At 36.6% G+C, this 14221-nt stretch overlaps 1 protein-coding gene across 1 annotated transcript in view; it reads left to right on the top strand.

Moving 5' to 3' along the window:
- gpc5a (glypican 5a) overlaps positions 1-14221 on the top strand; it is a 241213-nt gene that overhangs the window by 44475 nt on the left and 182517 nt on the right. The window contains exons 4-6 of the mRNA XM_055230405.1: positions 1536-1769; positions 3029-3156; positions 4243-4368. Of these exons, the coding sequence (XP_055086380.1) occupies positions 1536-1769; positions 3029-3156; positions 4243-4368 (488 nt within the window). The remainder of the gene's footprint in view (positions 1-1535; positions 1770-3028; positions 3157-4242; positions 4369-14221) is intronic.

Here is a 14221-nt window from a genome sequence, read left to right as displayed (position 1 = left end):
CAGGAAGGACGTATGACTGTCCACACTGTCCACAATGTCCACACTGTCCACAATGTCCACACTGTCCACTGTCCAAAGTCATGGTTTAAAGCTTCTCTATGACACAGACTCTTGCAGCTTTAATCCTCTTTAGATGTTTCCTCCTCAAAAACAGACCTGAAGTTGTGTTTTGTTTGTCTGTTTCATCTCCACAGCTCAAAACGCTCTGTTCCACCTTGTGATGTCATCAAGTGGTAGTTTTAAAGTGAACAGCTCCTTTTACCTTTAGTTCAGTCGAGATTCGGTCGGAAATGATCCAAATGATTCTATAAATGAAGGTGTGTGGAGTTTAAAAACACAGTGGAGCACTTCCTGTATCACATGATGACATCACAAGGTGGAACAGAGCGAGAGTCCAGTGAGGTTCATCTGGTCTTTTGTTCATTTATTTTGATTAAAGGGTTTGTGTGAATGAAACAAAAGACAAAAAACAACATTAGAAACATCAGAAATAACATCATATAAAACTAGAAATGTGATCAGTCCAGATTTTATATTGATTTTTATATTTTTTTAAGGTTTTTTTTTGCAATTTAATCTGACATTTTAGTCCATAAACAGAACAGACAAGAAACAACAACATTTAAGTCTATAATTCTCCTTAATGTTCTTTTTTTTTTTTTTGGCTCGATCTTTAGTTTATCGTGAAGAATCAGGCTTTAAATCTGCACTATGGAACATTTCTCATGAAAAGGCTGAGTTCTCATGAGAAATGTTCCATAGTGCACATTTAAAGCTCATCTCGTCTTGTTATAGTTTCGTGGCGTTTCCTGCTCGTTTCCATGGAGACAGACTCAGAGATAAGCAGGTGCAGACCCCACCAGAAAAGTTACACAGTGTAACTTTAAATAAATATCCTGAAAGAAGCCGTTTAACATGGATTTTAATTATTTTTTTATTCTTTATTTTTTTAATTTTAATGTTTTACGAACATTTAACCTGCACATTTGACACATTCTCATCATTTTCACACAGAAAACAGAACAAAAACAAAAGGAAACGACCACAAACTGCACGTCGTTTATCTTTTTATTCACATCTTAAATAAAATTGGACCTTTTTAGATTTATTTATTCAACCCACTTTTCTCAACAAGACACAGACCGACCTCGTTTGTCATTTACAAACTCTGTCATCTCTTATTATTATGTTTATTTATTTTATTTTATTTTATTTCCACCATTTTGTCAAACTTGGTCTTTCCTGTGATGAACATTTCTCAGATCAGGTTCAGATCCAAACACGACGTCTGTTTCTTCAGTTTCTGCAGCTGAAAGACTGAGATTAACATTGATCTTTTTTATTATTTGCAGTAATAAAACTTTACAGTAGAGGGCGCAATAGGCCACATGATCAGAGCTGTGATGAATGAAGATGAAAATATCACTTAAACACATATTTGATCTTTTAAATGGTCCTCAAAATATTGTATAAGAGGGAAACCTGTGCATAAATTGAGTTTAATTTTCTGTTTTTCTGCGTTTCCTCGTCCTCAGGGTCTGACCGAGTCCAGGCCGTGCATGGGCTACTGCCTCAACGTCATGAGGGGGTGTCTGGCCAGTCTGGCAGAGATCGACGTTCACTGGAGGGAGTTTGTGCGCTCGCTGGAGGGGCTGTGCTCCAGGATGCAGGGCCCCCAGGACCTGGAGCAAGTGCTGCTGGGAGTTCACACGCTGCTGCACGAGGCCGTGGGGAACGCACAGAAGAACGGGCCTCGCATCAGCACCCAGGTCAGAGACCTGAGAGAACACGGCACATTGAGACTAGGACCGGACGTTTTAGTGTTTCATATTTGACTTTTGACCTGCCTGTGATAAATACACAAAATATATGATTCAAAATGTGTAAAACAGTTTAACCTCCTGAGACCCGGTGTCCTCATCTGTGGACAACACCTTTTGGGTTGTTTAGGCCACAGTGCAAATTTTTAGAAGAACAGCAACAAGAACATGTTCAATTTTGAATATTTCTAAGAGTTTAGAATATTTATTTTTATTTTTTATTTATTTTTATTTTATTTGATTTTTAAAAAATTATTATTATTTATTTGATTCGATTTTTTTTGTTTTTTAATAAAATTTTTTTATTTTATTTTAATTTATTTATTTTATTTATTTATTTTTATTAGATTTTATATTTTTGTGTTTTTATTTGTTTTATTATTTTTCATTTTATTTTTTATTATATTTAAATTAATTTCTCTTATTGTATTTATTTATTTTTATTTGATTATATATTTTTGTATTTTTATTTGTTTTATTATTATTATTATTATTATTTTTTTTTTTTTTTTTAATTGTTATTGTCATTTTGCTTTTTACAATATATGTGTTCAACCACTTAATAGTTTTTGTAAATGTCCTGCAAGAGCTCGGGTCTCAGGAGGTTAAAACTCAAACTCTGCTTCTACAAATGGACACAAACGGCTCTGATTCACAGTATATTGTTGTAAAATACACAAAGACCAGTTTTGTTTTGTTCTAAAAAATACAAAACTGTGTGACTCAGCTGTAAAAGACAAACGTGCTTTTCCACAGACTCACAGCCGCAGAGTCCACTCATAAAAGCTGCAGTTTACAATGTGGCTTTTCCCTTCAACCATGTCCCAATTTAAACGCCACAGCTCCATCTAGTGGTTGTGTTGAGTTACTGCCGCACACAGAGTTTATTAATCCTAAAGTGGCAGAGTTTGACGTGTTTGATGCTTTTAAAAATGTCTATAACACTGTAACTTTCCTGCTTTTTTCTAATAAAATATCAGGTCTCACCAAAACTTAATCAGAACCTGGAATAACAAACCAGACGCCAAGGCTCAGCAGCAGGACGCCATCGCAGAAAAACACCAGGACTGTCACTGTCCCGCCTGTCACTCAAACCAACAGGAGCGACAGGAGCGACAGGAGCGACAGGAGCGACAGGAGCGACAGGAGCGACAGGAGCGACAGGAGCTTCAGATCGACACGTCTGAGTTTGTTTTTTATTTTAACAGGTTCACAAACTGTGCGGTCGTCCAAACAGAAGAGCGTCTCAGTCTGTGAGCATCAGCGCGGCGAAGGATCCACTGCCCCTCAGAGCGGCGCCGCGGCTCACGAGCGACTCTCTCGCACAGAGGAAAAAGTGAGTAATCAGGAAGTGTTTCATGCAAATTTAAGGTGAGACACAAAAGGTGAACGTTAGAAACATCAGAAAACAGCGTCATGTGAGGCTTTAACGTGGAGAAATGTGGTTATACAAAGTGATCAATCCACATTTTGATTGATTTATATATTTTTTTTAAGTTTTATTACAATTTAATCTGACATTTTAGTCGATAAACAGAAGAGACAAGACATGACACAACATTTTAACTTAATAATTCTTCTAAATGTTCTTCTTTTTGGCTCCGTCTTTCGTTTATCACGTGAAGAATCAGGCTTTAAATGTGCACTACGGAACATTTCTCACGAGGAGTCGGCCATGTGTTTGTCTCCATGGAGACAATTACGGCATTAAACTTTACAGCCGTCTTTCATTTATCTCAAGTCTTGTTATAGTTTGTCTGTCGTGGCGTCTCCTGCTCGTTTCCATGGAGACGGACTCAGAGATGTTCACATGAGCAGGAAAAAGTTGCACAGTGTAAGGAAAAAGTGAGGAATCAGGAAGTGTTTCATGCAAATTTAAGGTGAGACACAAAAGGTGAATGCAGTGAAATTTAAACATTCACTTTTTTAAATCAGACTGAATCTCACCTGTTCTCCCTGGTATTTAACTCAGGATATATTTGTGTTTTATTGTTATTTTCCTCTGTATCGTTTTTCTTTTTTTTTTTTTTGTCTTTTTATGTGAATTTGTGCAGCTGAACTTGTTTTTAAATGTGCTGTTTACATAAAATTGCATAAATATTTCTTGCAACTTCCTGTAGTTTTGAATCGTTTACGCTCAATGTTAAAAAAAAAAACCAAAACTCCAAAATTCTAAATATTTATAGTATTTTTTATTTTTTATTTTTTATTTTTTCCTCTTTAGTCGAGAGCACAGACTGTTCTCCGTGTCGTACGCAGACGCCACGATCTGCAAAAACTGTGCTTCATTTTGATTTAAAAACACTTCTGAGATTGAAAAGAAGCCGTTTAGTTTCTCGTTTGGTTTTAGTGGAAATACTTTCACTTTTCCCGTCGAATTAAACCAAAATGAACTTCACTTTTGAATCGTCTTCGTTTGCAGAGATTTCCTGAGCGGGCTGCGTTTCTACCGGACGTACTACGGCGGCCTGGCGGATCAGCTGTGCGTGAGCGACCTGTCCCGAAGCGACGGGACGCCCTGCTGGAACGGGACCCACATCGTCCACAGGTTTGTCAACGCGCGGATTTAAAACTCCCATAATGCACTGCTCTGCTCTACTGTTTCATCGTAACACACACACCTGGAGTTGTGTTGTTTTGTTTCATTCTCACATGTTTAACGCACAAACCTGCACATTTACGCGGAGTTCTTCTCTCAAACTGAATAAAACACTCTGTTCCACCTTGTGATGTCATCGTGTGGTGATACAGGAAGTGCTCCACTGTGTTTTTAAACTCCACACACCTTCATTTATAGAATCATTAGATCATTTCAGTCCTGGAGTTGCTGATCTCGTCTGAACTAAAGGTAAAAGGAGGAGGAGTTAACTTGAAAACTACCACTTGATGACATCACAAGGTGGAACGGGACTAGACCAGGACTGAGCCACAGATTTGAATCATGTTATAATTATTTTCTTCTCCTTTATCCTTTCGAAGTTGTTTTTGGGGTGATTCCAGCATGTTTACATAATCTTTAATCGCTCGTTTTTAATTTACAAACAGACCTGTTCCACCTTGTGATGTCATCATGTGGTGATACAGGAAGTGCTCCACTGTGTTTTTAAACTCCACACACCTTCATTTATAGAATCATTTGGATCATTTCAGCCATTTTTCTACAAAACTAAAGGTAAAACGAGCTGAAAACTACACAGTTACACAGTGTAACTTTAAATAAATATCCTGAAAGAAGCAGTTTAACATGGATTTTAATTATTTTTTTATTCTTTATTTTTTAATTTTAATGTTTTACGAACATTTAACCTGCACATTTGACACATTCTCATCATTTTCACACAGAAAACAGAACAAAAACAAAAGGAAACGACCACAAACTGCACGTCGTTTATCTTTTTATTCACATCTTAAATAAAATTGGACCTTTTTAGATTTATTATTATAAATCATTTGGATCATTTCAGCCATTTTTCTACAAAACTAAAGGTAAAACGAGCTGAAAACTACCACTTGATGACATCACAAGGTGGAACGTGGCGTTTTGAGCTTTGGAGATGTTACAGACGAATAATAAATGAAACAAAACACAGCTCCAGGTCTGTTTTTGAGACGGAAACATCATTATAACACGATTTAAATCTCACAGAGTCCATTTTGTCTGGTACATCACCTTTAAAATCCAATGTCAGTCACAGAAAAAGCGTCAGACCAAGTTTCACATTAATTCTAATCAAAAGTTTACGAAACCAGGAGATTTGCTGCCGCTATTTTTCCTGGTAAATTATTGCACGCCATTGTTTCGACGAGCAAATTACTCACTGCTTTCCTCAAGTCTATAATTTAGACGTTTACAAACCCCCTCCAGACGTCCTGCCATTAAATCCCATCTAAAGTTAATTAATTTATCTTCATTTTTGACGGCTTATGCTTTTGCCTAAATTAAACCGAAGTGTGAGTGATTATGCCCAGACTGAAGTGCAAATATAGTCGTATGTCCTGGAGGTTTGACATTTTCAAATGGTCCTGTAGGAAAAAGATTCACCCAGAGACTCCAAATATGTTTAATGAAGACGCTGTAATCTCAGACAGTACCTGGATTTGAGCTCAGGTGGATATAAATAAGTTTAAATAAGTTTAAATAAGTTTATATAAAGTTTATTTAACCTCCAAACTTCACTTTTACAGAATGAAAGTTGTGCATTTGGTATTTAAACAAAACGATTGTCTCGAAAACATTCTGCGACGGTGAATTTGAGGTAGTTTTTATTAACCTCAAGCTGTTTTAGCGTTTTTGCATTTTTCCTCGTTTCTTTGGCCTTTTATCGAATAATATTTCACGAGTATTTCAAGGTTTAAGAACAATATGATTTGAATTTGGGCGAATTAACTGTAGATGAATGCATTTTTCATCAGTGGCTCCAGGGCTTGAAAAATACACACATAAAGTGAAATAATGTGTTTTTTACAAATGATTCAGCTTCTGTTTGTGCTTCTTTTTGCTTCTCTGCAGTTTCTTCTGTGACTTATTGTTTATTTTATGTTTTTCTCATTTATTTTGACCTTTTTTGATGATTTCTTATAACGTAAAGTGACGTATCTCTGTGTCTGTGTCAGGTTTATCCAAAAAATCATTACTCTACGCTGCAAAAACAAGTACTGAAGCTGGATAAGAACTTGAACTAGTATCTGAACTGAAAAAAACATGGAATGGGATTAAATTAGAATGTTCCTGAATGGCTTTAAAGTGATTTGATGTAAATTAAACAAAGATTATGAGGAACGGTTGTAGATTAAATGTGTGTGTGAAGAGTCCGGACCTGGATCTGTGACGCTGCAGATGTTTATTTGGAGACATTAACGCTGAAACTGTCCTCACAGTTTTGTCCATTTAAGTCCACGCTTCCATCGTAGGGAGTATTATACCCTCTAACGAAGACTCCGCTGCAGCAAAGAAACGATAAACATTCTAAATATCGTCTAAATCACCGTCTGTCCATGTTCTTCCTCTTCTCCAGGGACTCACAGACTTCCCTCACCCCAGACACTTCCCCGAGGCATCCCCAGTCCAGCTCAGAGATAATAATAATAATAATACAAAAAAATAAAATAAAATAATAATAATAATAATAATACAAATAAATAAATAAATAATAATAATAATAATACAAATAAATAAATAAAATAAAATAATAATAATAATAATACAATAATAATAATAATAATAATAATAGAAAAATAATAATAATAATAATAATAATAATAATAATAATAATAATAATAATAATTCAAAAAAAAATTCAGATCTGGATTTTGGCTGGTAATTTAGACCAGCTCAGAATGTTTTTTGTCTTTTTTGCTCCGTACATCGAGCAGCAGAAAACTCCAGAACTCCTGAACTATTTCTGGATAAGACAGAAGCCTCGTATCATCAAAACTGTAATTTGACCAAACTTTGCTGCTTAAACGTTTAGATCAGTGTAAAAACTTCCCTTTCCCCTGGTCCCAGTCGCTCTTTCCTCAGCCCCTTTTCCCTGGTCGTAGTCCCGCCCCTCGCTCTTCCTGCAGCCCCCTCCTCGCTCCGCTCAAGGCCCTCTTCATATATTCCGGCGGCTGTTCCTTTTACCTGTCAGCGCCTGTCGGAGCTGTTGAGACGGCGCCCGGGTGTGTGTATATCAAACTGCGGCGCGTCAGAGGTCGGCGCTCGGGTTAGCGGGTCCGTTGTAAAGACACAACCTTGTGGAGAGAGTTTGACGTCTGGTGTGTGGAGGTGAGGAGGATGTGAGGGAGGGGACCGTGTGCTTTTATGAAATAGATGGACACAATCATACAGTCCTTAGGGACGGGTCGGAGCCTCAGTTACTCATAAAAACATTGTTACTATAGCGACGCCGCACCAAGGTTAAGTTTCCATTTGGGGGCTGACAATTTAGGCTTTTTATCTTCGTTATTTTCTCACATAACACAGTGAGTTTCCATTCCGAAGGCGGCGGCGAGGAAGGGCCGAGGGGCTGCAGACGCCGCTCCTCCTCTTCTTCTGTCTCTCCATCCTCATCTTTTCTATCAGCGGGGACCGTTTCCACGACAGAAGGAGGGAGAGTCGTCAGTTTACATTCACACGACGACTAAAGTGAAATAAATGTGTTTAAACGAGTGATTCCTTTTTAAGTGTTTCCATAAATCTCCACGAGTCTGTGAGTTTAAACGTCTATAATTATATTTCAGCCTCTTCTGTTCAGACCTCTGTTTATTTCATAACTTGACCGTTTCCTCCTGTGACGACTTTAAATATTTTGTTTTTTCGTGACTTTTCTGACTCGTGTGATTGTGTTTTTGTCGTAAACTTTGTGTGTTGTTCATTTCACGTTGGTTTTAGGCCGTGAGCTTCTCTTAAAGGCGACGGTTGGTTCATTTACACAGATCCAGTGACTCACAGGTTGTTGGTGCGATTCCAGGTCCCACAGATTAATACTGTTGTTGTGTCCTTAGGCAAGACACTTAAGCGTTTTGAGCCTTGACGGTGAAAAAGTGTGTGTAAAAATGTGACCCTTTTATCACTAGAATAACAGAATAATCCAGAGGTAGATCTGAGTTTTGACATTTGTTCACATTTAAAACGTAATGTGATCCTCAAAAAACAGGATTTTTGAGTCATTCTTTTATTTGTTGGAGTTTCAGTCCTTTTAATCCAGACATGCCCAAACTGTGGCCCGGGGGCTAAATGTGGCCCTCAGACCAATTTTTCTTGGTCCTCAAGCTTCAGGGTGAATTGGCCCGTATCACCTTAAACTGTATTTTTTACTGTATATTTCTGAAAATCTACTTTAACAAACCTGTATCAAGTATTTAATTTGTCCCACTGACAATGTGAGGATGAATAAAAGTCGAGTGGTTCAGTCTAACTCTAATAATAACACAAATTTGAAGTATTCACTGTATTGGCGAGCGGTTTATGGCCCTCAATCCTTTGGCTACTTGGATTTTAATGAGAAAAGTTTGGTCTTTTGTGGCAAAGACAAAAATAAATGACCGTGTTTTCTGGAGTTTAAGTCGCACCAGCCAAAAAATGCAAAATAATGAAGAAAAAAACACATAAGTCGCACTGGACGATGAGTCACATGTTCCTCGTAAACAAACCGCTGAACCCAAAACTTTATATTTTACTTTTCACTTGTTTTAAATACTTAAATACTGCTCTCGTGTCGGGTCAGACGTCACATTAGAGCAAAAGGATGAACCGGAAAACAGGAAGTAGGAAGTAGTTTTGACGACTTTAAACGAAACTTATGATAAACTAAACATTTACAATATTGTTCCAAATTAAAAATCATCATCTTTATGGTTTTAGAAATGAAAGGAAAATGAATAAGGATGAATTAATTGTGAAATGTATAAAAGAAAACGAGTCTAGTAAATTTTCTTACAGGTATTACAAACATAACAGCTCCATCTACTGGTCAAATGAGTGAACTGTAACATGTTTAATCCACCGTTACTTAACACATTTATATTTATTCAGCTCCATGAAGCACAGACAGAACTGAACACGTGTCTGGTTTGTTAACGTAAGATATTAACAGTTAATCACATAAATAAAGCAGGAAATGATTAATTTACGTATAATTTCACAAATAAGTCGCTCCTGGACAAACTATGGAAAAAGTGACACTTACAGTTCAGAAAATACAATCGTTTATTTTGCATAATTGTGTTAAATAAATCCGTTTGTGGACAAATCGTCTGCCGCTCAGAATCACTTCCTCTACACTTTTCTAGAATATTCACATCCTCGTACGCGCCACATCACCGCGGGTTAGCTCTGATTTTTAATTCTTTTTTCCGACAAAAAGGCAGTGGAGAAATTGAAAAACGTTGCCAATCTAACCAGGAAAAGGCTTCGAATCGACCGTTGAGCCGGGCGCCCGCAGCTTCACTTCCCATGGCTCTGTTTCTATTTGCCGCCAACTATAGATGAGTCGCCCCGAGTCAACGCCGCTCCAGACTAAAGCCATAAATAAAGCTCCGCCCGCAGGTCATAACCCAACACTCAGCAGAGAGAGAGCGAATAAAACCCAGCGCCTGATTTACAGGAGTTTACGGAGCCTGAAGAGGGGCCCCTGATTGTTCTGCAGAGAGTGTGAACTGTGAAGGGGAGTACTCACTATTATGTACTTGAGTAACTTTTATGAATGAATAGAGTCGCAGTAAAAGGAGTTTGACGAGGACGTACCTGATACTTTCTCTGTGGTGTGTTACAGTCCTTCTCCTGCGTTGTCTTATTACAGTTTACTTAACTTACTTTTCTCCAAGGGCCACATCAGCAAAATGAATGTAATAAATAAATGTAAATACTTTTTTAAACTTGTTAATTAACAGTTTCTGTGTTTATTACTTATTCAAGTTACTAATATCACATATGGATTTGCCTGGATGTAAAAAAATGTCTGTATCTCCTGATGAAATGACATTTTAAGGGTCGAGGGCCATATAAAATGATGTGGAGGGCCATATTTGGCTCGGGGGCCTTGAGTTTGACACATGTGACTTAAGGACTTAAAAAATACAACTTTCATTTTGTGTTTTTTTATGTGGTATTAAACATAATTTGCATAGATTTTTTAAACTATGAGACTCGTTACACAAATATTAGATTCTGCAGTTGTTATCATTTAGTTTCTAATTATTCCTCGTTAAACGCCGGACTGTGTTATTTTCCTGGTGGGCGTCTGTTACCTGAGATGGTTTTACTTTTCTTGAAATGTTCCTCAGCGTGGCATTAAACTCTCTGTCTTTGGAGATGAGCTGGCGACACGTGACCAAGTTATGGGTCAGATCTGTTGAGCGGTGACTCTCTGTCAGAATGAACGAATAAGAACTTTTTTCAAGGCAGTAAAAGTAAATAAAATAAGATAAGATAAAATAAAATAAGATAAAATAAGATAAGATCAGATCTGCCTTTATTAGTCCCACTGTGGGGAAATTCCAGTGTTGCACCGCACAGTTAAAGAACAGAAGGAAAATAGAACATGCAGTAAATGCAAAGTTAGTTTAATCCAACACTGTGCATAGACATTGTGTAAATGACATCGACAACAGGCTCACGTTTGTCATTTGGTCTTAAATGTTCAGATTAATCCTCTACATGATCCTGGGTTCATTTTTTTGAGTTATTTTGAGTTATTTTTTAAGTTATTTTTTATTTATTTGAGTTTTTGTTTTGTTTTTTGTTATTTTGAGTTTGTTGGGGGTTTTTTTTGTTATTTTTATTATAATTTGTTCTAGTTATTTAGATTTTTTTGGTCTATTTTCTTAATTTTTTTTGTTATTTTGATTTTTTTTTTTTTTTTTGTTATTTTGAGTTTACCTTTTATTTTTTTATTTTTTAAAACTGTGTCCCCAGACTCATCATTTTGGTCTTAAATGTTCATATTAACCCTCTACATGATCCTGGGGTTCATTTTTTTGAGTTATTTTGAGTTTTTTTTCTTTTTAATTAATTAATTTTTTAATTTAATTTTTGGAGTTTTTGTTTTTTTTAGTTATTTTTATGATAATTTGTTCTAGTTATTTTGATTTTTTTTTGTTTTTTGTTTATTTTCTTTATTTTTTTATTTTTTTATTTTGAGCTTACTTTTTTTTTTTTTTTTTATAAACTGTTCCTGGGGTTTTTATTTCACTATTGTGTCTGTAAATCAAGACATGAACATTAATAACAGACAAATCAGGCGCCTTTTTTTCTATCATTAGCTCCGCCTCCCTGCTAAACCAATGGTGCAGCGGGAAGGGGCGTGGCCTTTAACAACCTCGCTCCTGATTGGCTCCTGTATTCCAAATATGAAACTCTGCTCCATTTTCTATAACGGCTCTAGTCTGAACACGGGGACATCTCACTCACTCAGTCACTTCTTTACTCAGTCTGTGATATTGTGTAACATTTCTGAAAGCAATAACATCTCCACGGCGACAAGAAGACGCCATACTCCACAGTGCAGCTTTAAATAATCCCACATTAGCGACAGTAGCTGGAGTAGATGTTTTTGTTTTACGTTTCCTCTTCAGTGACTTTAACAGTATAACCTGTGCGTTTAGACGTGTTTTACTTATTCATTTGATCTGTTCTTGTCGTTTTCACACAGATCTGTTCTTCTCATGCTCGCTTTCACACAGATCTGCTCCTCTGCCTCTGTTTACATATAAAACTCTGTGTTTGGGCCCCGTCCCGGCCCCTCGTGGCTCAGTCCTGATTGTTTTATCGTCTGAGTGGCGAGCGGCTCTAATGCTCAGTCTTATTTAATGAAAGCGGACGACGCGGCGGCGTGACTCAGGAGCGTGGAGATTTGCAGCAGATTTAGGGCTCATCTTCATCTAGTGCCTGTAAACAAAAAGATAAAGAATAATCAGATGGAGACGGACCGGGCGGCTTTCATCTCCCGGTTTGATGTGGATGATGTGGCGTCTGCGGGGCCCGAGAGAGAAACACTCAGTGTTTGTGAACGGCTCCCAACATGTGGGGTCTGGTCCTGTTTGAAAGACAAGATTAAATATTCAAAGAGGGGGACTGTAAACAAATTTTATAGAAAGTGGCAATTATTTATTTACTTTATTGCCTTTTTTTTATTATGTAATGTGTATTTTTTTTATTATTATTTATTATTATTATTATTATTATTATTATTATTATTATTATTATTATTATTATTATTTTATTAATTTTTTATTTATGATTTATAATTGATGCTCTTCTTATCCATAGTTTCGCTCAAGATTTGCGTGATTAATTAATTTATTTTTGTATTATCATTATTATTATTATTATTATTATTATTATTATTATATTTGTATGATTTATAGTATTATTTTATTATTTATAGATTTGTGATTAATTTATTTATTTTTTGTATTATTATTATTATTATTGAATATATCTATTTATTTATTTTTATATTATTATCTTTTATATATTTTTTTTATTTTTCATTTTTAAAAATTTTAGTTCTTGTTATATAAAAATAAAAAAATGTATGTATGCGTTTATTGTCTTAAATGACAGTATAGTTTAATATTTCTTCAGATCCTGGTGTTGGACGTCCTGCAGCTGTGGGGACAGTTTCCATAGCGATAAACAATTTAAAACAAATAACTTTTAAAAGCTGAAAAGTCCCGAGTAGACGCCATTTTGAGATGTTTTTTTGTTTTTTTTACCATCCCAAAAAATCGGATGGTGGTGAATTGTTACTCGCAGCGTCGGTTTTGTCATAATCACAACAACAAACTGCTCCAGAAAATGTCCCAATAAACAACAGAAACGTCTTTACGCCACAGACACAATCCCCTCACAGCGGCGTCCGTAACACGAGTCCTGCTTCTTCCTGATTTAGTGGCGACATTCGTCAGTTTTAGTCCTGGTTGAGTCTTTGTCGAAGGTTGAAATTTACTCATTTAGTGTTTTTTCTCTCGCTCTTTTCCTCCCAGAAAAAGAGCTGGAGATTTTCTGCTTATTGTCAGTTTCATCATTGTGAAAGCCCAGACTCTGGAGTAACTCTGTGTAACTGCAGAGGTGAAGACAAACCGTGTAGTAAGAAAAGAAAGAAAAGAAAGAAAATTAAAGCCGCAAGCGGCATCGAACGGCCCTCGCGGGCCATGCTTCGCACTCGGCCGACCCGGCACTCCCTGTGGGTGGCGCTAACACGCCACTTGTCTCTTTTTTATTGCGACTTTGGGCTGCACTTGTCACCAAACAAGTCAATTTGTGCTGATGCACAAAATGCAACAACATGGGTTTTCCAGGCATCGCCATGGCAACACCGTGCAAAATACAAACTTGGCCCCTGGACTTTTTTGTCGGGGACGACCTGAAGAATCACTGTGTCAAATTTTATGTCCGTCGTTGACGGTAATAAGTCGTTATAAGACTTTGAAATTTACGAAATTTTGGAAATTTTCCCATTAGGATAACATGGGCGCTTTCGCGCATGGCCATGGCAACCCAGTGAAAAATATGACTTGGGTCTGATTGACTTTTTTGATCAGGATGACATGAAGAGTCATGGTGCCAAATTTCACATTATTCCATGAAACTAATATTTTTCCCATGAATGGGAAAAATTGGGAGGATTCCCATTAGGATAACATTGGCAGTTTGGCGCATTGCCATGGCAACACGGTGCATAAAACGACATAGGTCTGATTGACTTTATTGATTGGGATGACCCAATGGAATTGTGTGTCAAATTTGGTAACATTTGGGAAAACTAAATTTTAGGACCTCCATACAAATATATTAGAGACAGAGAGAGGGGACAGATTTTTTTTTCCAAACCCCCCCATCAAAATAACGAAAAAAAAACTTAACTAAAAATAACAAAAAAATAAATAAAATTAAATAAACAAACTCAAAATAAATA

The sequence above is a fragment of the Periophthalmus magnuspinnatus genome, chromosome 3, assembly GCF_009829125.3.
Source record: "Periophthalmus magnuspinnatus isolate fPerMag1 chromosome 3, fPerMag1.2.pri, whole genome shotgun sequence".
NCBI lineage: Eukaryota > Metazoa > Chordata > Actinopteri > Gobiiformes > Gobiidae > Periophthalmus > Periophthalmus magnuspinnatus.
This window is presented reverse-complemented; position numbering and strand designations above follow the sequence as displayed.